This window comes from Mauremys mutica, chromosome 4 (genome assembly GCF_020497125.1).
Source record: "Mauremys mutica isolate MM-2020 ecotype Southern chromosome 4, ASM2049712v1, whole genome shotgun sequence".
NCBI lineage: Eukaryota > Metazoa > Chordata > Testudines > Geoemydidae > Mauremys > Mauremys mutica.
Genome location: NC_059075.1, coordinates 133,370,228 through 133,379,055, shown reverse-complemented (window position 1 = coordinate 133,379,055; position 8,828 = coordinate 133,370,228). Strand labels below are relative to the sequence as shown.

At 53.8% G+C, this 8,828-nt stretch overlaps 1 protein-coding gene across 1 annotated transcript; it reads left to right on the top strand.

Moving 5' to 3' along the window:
• The first annotated feature begins 346 nt into the window (after window positions 1-346).
• On the top strand, window positions 347-8,045 carry LOC123368877 (probable E3 ubiquitin-protein ligase makorin-1). Its single transcript, XM_045014079.1, is given in 9 exon segments — window positions 347-574; window positions 2,594-2,713; window positions 3,657-3,952; window positions 4,270-4,364; window positions 5,007-5,215; window positions 5,860-5,970; window positions 6,169-6,264; window positions 6,266-6,284; window positions 6,908-8,045. Coding segments are annotated over 9 exon segments (1,176 nt in total). The 5' UTR covers window positions 347-500; the 3' UTR covers window positions 7,064-8,045.
• Window positions 8,046-8,828: the final 783 nt, after the last annotated feature.

Genomic DNA, 8,828 nt, shown 5'->3' with positions numbered 1-8,828 from the left:
GCAGTTTGAGGTATCACTACACTCTGCAGACTTTGGTTTTACAACGCTGTATTTTTACAGGGACATCAATAACATGTTGGACGGGAGGAGGAGACCATCCTGCTTTCTGCAAGCATTGATTGTACCCGTTCCAGTTGTCTGCCATGCCTGAGATGAGGGGGTCTTTCCCTCTGGTCTGGCTCTGGCTGCACTAGTCTGAATCAACATAAACTAAGTTCCAACCTCTCCAAGCACAGCAACGAAGGGGTTAAGCCTTGCGCGCTCGCCCATTGGCTCCCTCCTGTGCACCTACCGCAGGTAGCTGATCAATGGAGGGGTGGGTGGGGACTATTCCTTACTCCAAACTAATGGGCAGCTGGGTGTGTCCTAACCTCTCTGTCTTGCCAGTGGGCTAGGCCTTGGGGAAGGCTGGTTTAAACCCCTCCCCTCCCCTCCCATAAAGAGTCCCGGAGGGGGGCGTGGGGGGGGAAGAGGCACTTTGATTCTGTGTTTGGGCGAGGATGGAGCCTGGCTCGCTGGTTGCAGCTGGAGGGGGTCAGCCCCACAGGGCCCCCTGCTCCAGGGTCCTGTGCAGGTAGGGTCTGGGGAGGGGGGTGGCTGCAGATCAGCTCTGCAGGGGCAGGGAGCGATCCCTGAGCTGGGTCCCTGGGGTGGGTTTAGGGCCCAGGAAGGTTTGCGATACTGCCCCTGCAGCCCCACCCAGACAAAAGCCAGGGTGTGGAGGGAGGGAGGGCTGCAAACTGCTCTCCCCGATCCCTGTTTTGTGCTAGGGGGCGGGAGTGGGCAGCAGGCGATTCTCCTGGATGGCGGCCCTGAAATGGCCCCGATACAGGCTCTGAAGGTAACGCCTCGTGGGGGGAGATGAAAGGGGCCTGTGGGCAGAGCCACCATTGTCTGCCTGGGGCAGGCTCTTTGCAGCGCTGGAGGATCCTCGGGTTGCCTGGAGTGGCAAAGGCCAGGACCTTGGATCTTACAAGCTGATTCTGCAGAGGCAGCAAAACCTACAGCAACTGCTGCATCTGCTTTTTCTCCCCTCTGGATTTCCCCACTGACCTGACTTCCCTTTGTAGTGAAACTTCTTGTGCTAATTTCAGGCACAGCCTAGCTTTGCATCAGGCTCTCTGGATGGTTTGGTAAATAGCTCCATCTTTAAGCCAACCAGGGGTAAAAAAAAAACAAAAACAAAAAAACCCACAACCACCACCTTGTTTCCTGAACCTATTTAACAGCCAAACTTCCTGGAGTGCTTCTCTGAAACTTCAGGCGTTCCTGAGAGGGAATCGGGCCTGGGGGAGGTCTGACTGGCTGCTGATTTTTTGAAATGATGAGAGCTCCATGTTAAGCGTTTGGGGAAGCTGTATCATGTGCATTCCCAGCTCTCCTGATTCTTAATGCTCTTGTTACTGGAGTAAGCATGTGTGAGACTGGGACTCTCCATGGGGAAAATGCTCCTGCCTCACCCAGCCTTAGGGTGACCAGATGTACCGATTTCATAGGGACAGTTCTGATTTTGGGGTCTTTTTCTTGTATCGGATCCGATTACTCCCCACCCCCAACCTGATTTTTCACACTTGCTGTCTGGTCGCCCTACCCAGCATGGCCATGCTTCTGCTCCCTGAATCAGATCTGCTAGACCGGAGGCAGTGGCCTTTCTTTCTCCAGCGCCCCTGCAGGTTTCCACCTGTCCCCTGCTCTTCCTCTGGGGGCTCTCTGACTCCCTAGCTGGCTTCCTCTACCCCAGTTCGGTTGGCAGTGGGGTCTCAGCACACACACTGCTCTCTGTGTGTGCTGAGATGGGCTGTAGGCTGGGGAATGCCCCTGCTTGCTGTCAGCCATGGCATGTAGCTGCACACCCAGATCAGTCAGGCTGCTGTACCGAAGCTCTTTTCCCCAGGCTATGTGATGTGCACTGTGCCCTCCCTATGAGTGTCCACCCCTGGGTTTCCAGCGCTCCTGAGCTGAGCTGTTGTCCAAACCTTCTGGATCTCACTAGTGGCTGCTGGCCCTGTTCTCTCACCCCTGCTGGGCCCTCACCCATGGGCTTCTCCTCAGTGCACCCTGGACTGTGCAGCAGGCCCCGAAGCTGGGCGTCTCGTGGGAGCCCAGGGGAGTTAAGTGCTCAAATCCTACTGAATTTCAATGGGAATTGGGTGTCCAGTCCCTGTTGGCTCCCTTACAAATCCCAGCCCCGTGTTCCAACTTCGCTGATGTGTGCAGAATGCAAGGGAGCCGCTCTACTCTTCTCCCCCCCGCCCCTGCCCCCGGCATGAGAGCCTGGCATTTGCTGCCCATCACTAGGGCATCTGGGCATCTCACAAGGCTGAAATGAAGACCTACAGAGTGAATCTTGCTGCCAGTGTGGCCCCCGCTGAACAATCATTTACCTCCCCAGTAGGAAACGCCCTATAGTTTCTGCAGCCTCCCTGGTTAGTGGGAAGGCGCTGAACTCCTGGGAAGTAAGGGAGTGTCAGGATGAGCGGATGGACTAGTGGGAACTGTATCCATTGAGGTCCATAGGAAGCTGGTGTGCAGCTGGAGAGATGGTGGAGGGGCGGCAGCCTGTGAGTCAATATGGATTCTGTTCTTCCTGCAGGAACTTTGCCCGTGGAGCCTGCAGATGGGGTCAGAATTGCCGGTTCTCACACGACCGGAAGTCAGCCCAGATCTGCAGGTATTTCCAGAATGGGTTCTGCGGCTACGGAGACCGTTGCAGGTAAGGACGTTGCCTGGGATGCTGCAGATCTGGGCTAGAGACCAAGGTGATGGGCCCCTTAGAAATACCCTAGACCAGGGGCAGTCAATTAATATTTATTTTTTTGTCATGGTACAGACCCTACGGCCCGTGGGCTGCATCAGGCCCTAGTTTGCCCAGCCCTGGTCTAAAGCAGTGGGGCGGGAGGTAGGGATGGAATCTCTAGAGCCTAGTCTACAATGGAAACCATAATTCTCCAATAGGCTGGAGATTTGGTTAGGTAAGATGGGGGGGTGGGAAAACGCCTAAGCCCTGTTTCCCCAGGGGAGCTGCATGGGCAGAGGAATACAGGGTCCACTCCTGCAGCCGTAGACATAGAAACATTCGCAGCCAAGAGGTGCAAGACGGCTGTAGTGAGCCAGAGCTTGGAGACTGTAGCTTGTTCAACTGCTGGAAGGCCTAGGTTGAGGCGCTTAGCCGTGCCAGTCTAGGTATTTGTCGAGTGGGGACATGGGGGGAAACAAACACTTCCTGGTGCTGAAGCTATGCTGATAAAACCCCCGGAAAAGTGCTAATGTGGTTCGAGGAGGTGGTGTGACTACACAGGCAAAAAAACCTCCTGCTGGCATATGTGGCGTCTACACTAAGGCTGTGCAAGCATAGGCTTTGTAGGGTAGATGTAGCTGGAGACTTCCAAAGCAGTGGAGGGGCTTTAAACACTGCTGCCATGAACTTTAATGGAAGAGGTGTCTAAATCCTTTAGACTTGTTCTGAAAATCTCCATCATCATGGCTACAGTTGAGGAGATGAGCTGTTCCCTGGTGTGTCTCTGTCCCAGCGAAGCTTCGGACACTGCGGTGGCATGAGATTCTGAGCGGAAAGGGGCGATCCAGCGACCTAACCGTTAGGAATGTTTCTCACCCCTGGGCCTCCCTGTGTAGCCTGTAACCTTTGACTCCTCCAGCTACCAGCACATCCAAGACCCTCCAGCCCCTGCTTGGAGCAGATGCGGCTCACAGCCTGCCTTATCGCTGAGCCGTCGGGGCTCGGAGCCAGCTGTCCGGCCAGAAGCAGCAGCTGGGAGCTGGGGAGGAGCCAGGCGTGGGTCGGAGCCCTCTGTCCCTAGTGTGACACAGCTGCAACTGAACTTCAGGCAGCTGAGCACAGAGTTTGAGGAGGAAGAGGAAGATAAAGAGACGGTCACGTATCCCCGAAACGGGGCTGTCGGCAGAGAGTTTGTCCCCAGGCAGGTCCAGCGTGGTAAGTGCTGTTGACATATTAACAGTGTTGGGAGGGAGGCTGGGACTGGCTGGGTGGGCGTGCCGTGCGGGGCTCTAGCATGGATGTGGAGTGCTTCTGTCCAATGCACCTTACGTTTCTTCCAGCTGACTATTCTTCCGGCCTGGAGAAGGTTGCATTTGCTCAGGCAGCTCTTGATGGGTCCCACTGGGGAGGTGATATATGGAGCCGGGATCCAGCCCCAAGGGGCAGACCGGCTGTGCTTTTGTGGACTGGCTTTTGAAGGCCCTTTGTCCTGTGAAAATGCATCTCATACTAACTGTTGTGTTGCTGATCAGGGTCCAGACCATGGGATCTGGGATTGCAGAGAACTTCCCTGGCACCAGAGGCTGCATCTAACAAGGCGATTGTCCCAGCACCTCGAACCCTAGAGGTGGGTGAGACTCTTGGGGGGTGGGGTGGGGGGGAGAAGATATTGCCACTCAGACATTCTCAATGGGATGCTCTTATGGTGTCTGTCTATGGTACTTACCTGGCTCCCCGTCACCAAGGCATCTGAGCACCTCTCCATCCTTAATGCATTTATCCTCCCAACCCCTGTCAGGCCGGGCACTGCTATTGTCCCCATTTCACAGATGGAGAACTGAGGCACCGAGAGGCTAAGTGCCTTGCCCCAAGGTCACCCAGGGAGTCTGTGGCAGAGCAGGGAATTGATCCCAGGTCTCTTGAATAGGCTAATGCCCTAGGACCATCCTTCCCCTGAGTCCTCCCCCAGACGCCCTACCATAGATGGCTGCGAGCAATCGTTTCTGTAAAGGGAAGCCGGTGCGATCCTCCCCCTCCTCAGTCTATGGGCTTGTTTGTTGCCTGGCAGGGGTCTGCAGAATGCCGGCTCTTCCCATGCCCAGAGCTGAGACGCTGGCCTTCTGCAAAGCGAGGTGGCTATTCAGCCAGCCCAGAGCTGAGCCCTGGGTTTTATTGAGGGGCCCAGCCTGGGGAAGATGAGGCAGCACAGCTCTGTGGAAGGAAGAGGGCTCGGTCTCTGAGTGGTAGCTGACTGTATTGCTCCATGCAGGCAGCTGGTGGGCTGGGAGCAGCTGCTGCTTCGGTGGGGGAGCTGCGGAGCGAGGACGTGGTGTGCGGCATCTGTATGGACAAGGTCTATGAGAAGGCCTTGCCTGAGGAGCGCGTGTTCGGCATCCTCCCCAACTGCAGCCACGCCTACTGCGTCGGCTGCATCCGCAAGTGGCGCAAGAGCCGGGAGTTCCAGAACGCGGTGATCAAGTACGATTACAGTATTTTTATTACATTATGAAAATGGCAACACTCTTCCAAGATCTTCATAGCTTGTATCACTTAGAATAAGCCTGTTCTAAGACAAGGCTCCTATGTTTCATCAAGGAGTATCAGATGTGAACCAGCATGAAGGTATTTAAGAAGCCAACTCAAAGAGTTCCTCCTACACAAGCATTCAGGTCTTGAGCAGCCCAAGCAAACAACGCTCGTTACAACAAAGCTTGAACTTGTTCTTCATAATTTTAAAAACAGCAAAAAAATATCCACCTCCCTTTCCATTTCTTATAAGGAGTCTTGACATTTCAATCTCCTCAGTGTGATAGAGATGCTTGCTTTGATCTGCTTAGCTCTTGGAAGTCCAGGGGCTTCTGGCCCCGTGCTGCCCGGGGTCCCTAGGGACAGTTCTGTCCACCATTAGGGACTTTTTTCCCAAGAACCCCCTGTAACATTTCACGAACCCCAGTTTGGGAACCACTGGTCTAGAAGGAGGTAGCAGTGTTAGCTGCTGAAGGGTTGGCCTGGAGTCGCTGATCCCTGGAGCCGGTGCTCTGGCGGAACCCCCTCCTCTGCCCCACCCTCTTTCACTCCTGTTGGCTGCAAATGGCCCATGCGCACCGTGTCTCTGCCCACAGGGCCTGCCCCGAGTGCCGGGTCACGTCCAGCTACTTCATCCCCCACAAATACTGGGTCTCCGACACGGACGAAAAGGAGAAGCTGATAGAAACCTTCAAGGCGCGGACAGGGTAGGTGGCTGGCTCCTCTGTTGCTGGGATGGGGTTTGTGTGATGGGCTTTGCTGTTCAAAGTGCTCCCTTACAGAGATGGCCCTTGCTAGAAGGGTGAGAGGCTGGCTCTCTGGGTCTAGCGTTGGCAGGTACCTGCAGGAAGAATTCACCCCTGAATTTCCATCTGAGTTTAACACAACTCTTCTAACTCTCCTAGGAGAATAAGATGCAAGTTCTTTGCCCGCGGCCGTGGCCGCTGTCCCTTTAAATCAGAGTGCATCTACCTTCATGAGCTCCCGGCCAGGGTGCAGCCCATGTGGGACAGGCCCGGTGGTAAGCAAAAGCAGCTTGAATCTCTCCTAAGTTGACAGCTGTTGGCACTAGCCAGCGTGGGGTCGGGGGGAGACTCTGAATCCCGCCAGTCTAGCAATGTGTCCTAGTTAAAACATAAACCAATGGTGCTACTGAGGTTTTGCTCTGGGGCCCTGATTCAGCAAGATACTTAGGCATGTGCCCAACTTCCAGCACCCGATCACTTCCACTGAAGTCAGTGCGACTCAGTACTCGGCCGGATCGGGGGATCCAGCCGTGACTGTCCAGCCACTGAGCGCTTGGAGGCCAGTCCTGCATGCAGCAAAGCAACTGCTGCACGTCCCCTGAGGAAGCTGCAGCCTCCTTACCAGGGGGATGGGTTGGTGAGGAGCTCTTGGCTGTTGCTCCTTACACTTAATCTTTCCTGGCTGGTCCTCCCTCAACACCACGATGTCTGTCTCCTGCTAGTGGCTGTCAGGACACCCTAGTTCCCCAGGCAGATCTGTGGGAGATAAAACCTCCATCCAAGTCCTGGCTGGTGAATAGGAAATACCACACGTGTGGCCACACCGTGCAGGGGGTGGGGTTGGTTCTCATCCTCCCCAGCTGGGGTAAGGGATAAGCATGTTGTTGTCCTGTTGCAGGCATTCAATCCCTCTCCCTCTGAGAGCTCTGAGGAGGAGGAGGATGACGTGTGCTTGTTTCAATGGGCTCTCACCTTTGCGCTGCTGCGGGGGGACGTCGACGATCCAGACTACTGGCATGAGATTTTCCTCTTGGATTCCAGTGACTCGGACTAGAAATTCCACTGGTCTGGGCTTGACTCGATGGAATCGGGGTCACTACATGGCTTGTGAACCTATATCTTTTGGGGGTGGGGGGGAAAGACAATTGACTTTTTTTAATCTGTCTAGTTGTGTGTCTGGCAGGACTCCTAGTGATCCGAAACCACTCTGCACAAGCTGGGGGAATGAAGCGCCGACAGTGGGAAGCTCTCCTGTTCCACAGGGCGGTGGGATGCGATTACCATTGCCACGCTGCTCTTTCATCCATCGTGGGGCTGATGGGACTGACATCTGACACATCGCACGTCACGTTTCCACTTCCCTCCCTCCCCTCTGAAACGGCACCTCTCCCTCTCTCCACGGGTTCCTCACCACCATGGCTTCCCAGCCTGGGATCTGGTGGTGTCCCCAGTCCTATGGTCTCCCAGCTGCCTTGCTGTAGGAGTAGGCTGTACGCCAGGTTTCGCGGGGGTCCTGCAGTCTCGGTGTTGTGGTCGGAGGCAGAGCGTGCTTGCTGCTGAGGCTACTTTGTCGTGAAGGAGAGTCGGTTGAGCAGTGCTATTGGCCACAGCAGCAGGCAGTGTCTGCATCTTGGCAGGTTGCTCTAGTATTGATTGCAGTGCTGCCAGGCATCCATAGCAGGCTTAAAAGGGGGAGCAGTCTGGGATTAGTGGGTGGGGGTGTTTGGCTTTTTTTATTGATACAGGCATCTGTCTCGGAGGTTTCATAGTGTAAGCAGGGAGCCCCAGCTCTGTGGGAGCTGGAAGGGTTGCTGCCTGGTCGTGAAGCTGCCTGTGCACATACTTAGCAAACCTTTTTAACTCTTTCAGAAGATGGAGACCATGAAATAAAAATCAGCTTTAAAAACTAATAGGCCAAGTCTCTTCTTCCCAAGGGGTATTTCACAAACGGACAATGCTGGCTCTTCATTCACTTCTCCATCTCCCTCCTACCAAAAACCAGGCCGTTGCTAGCACCCGGGGCAAGTAATGAGCTAGGATAAGTGGCCCCTATCTACCCTGGAGCACTTGAGCAGAGTGGCAGAGCTGCAGTCAAAGGGGGATGTAAGGGGGGGGCGGGCAGGGAGGAGTCTCTGCTGTCCCTTCTGCTTTATCCACCTTCCAAAGTAATACACACTGGAAAACATAATCCCAGGGATACACATAAAACAAGGGGGTCTAAATTAGTTATTACCACTCAAGAAAGATCTTGGAGGTGTTCTCTGCTCAATGTGCAGCGGCAGTCAAAAAAGAATGTTGGGAATCATTAGGAATGGGATAGATTGTGTGTGTATGCACACACGTGTGTATATATACACAAAATCCATAGTACGCTCACATCTTGAACACTGTGTACAGAGGTGGATGGCCCATCTCAAAAAAGATATATTGGAAAAGGTTCAGAGAAGGCAACAAAAATTCTGAGGAGTATAGAATAGCTTCCATATACGGAGAGATTAATAAAAGGGGGATTTGTCAGCTTGGAAACGAGATGACTAAGGGAGGATATGATGGTCTATACAATCATGACTGTTATGGAGAAAGTAAATAAGGAAGTGTTATTTATTCCTCAGACCACAAGAACCAGGAGTCACCAAAGGAAATTAATAGGCCGGGGCTTTAAAACAAACAAAAAGAAGTGTTTCTTCACACAATGAGCCGTCAACCTGTCAAACTCTTTGCCATGGATGTTGTGAAGACCAAGACACTTAAAGGTTCAATAAAGAACTAGATACGTTCCTGGGGGATAGGTCTATCAATGGCTATTAGCCAGGATGAGA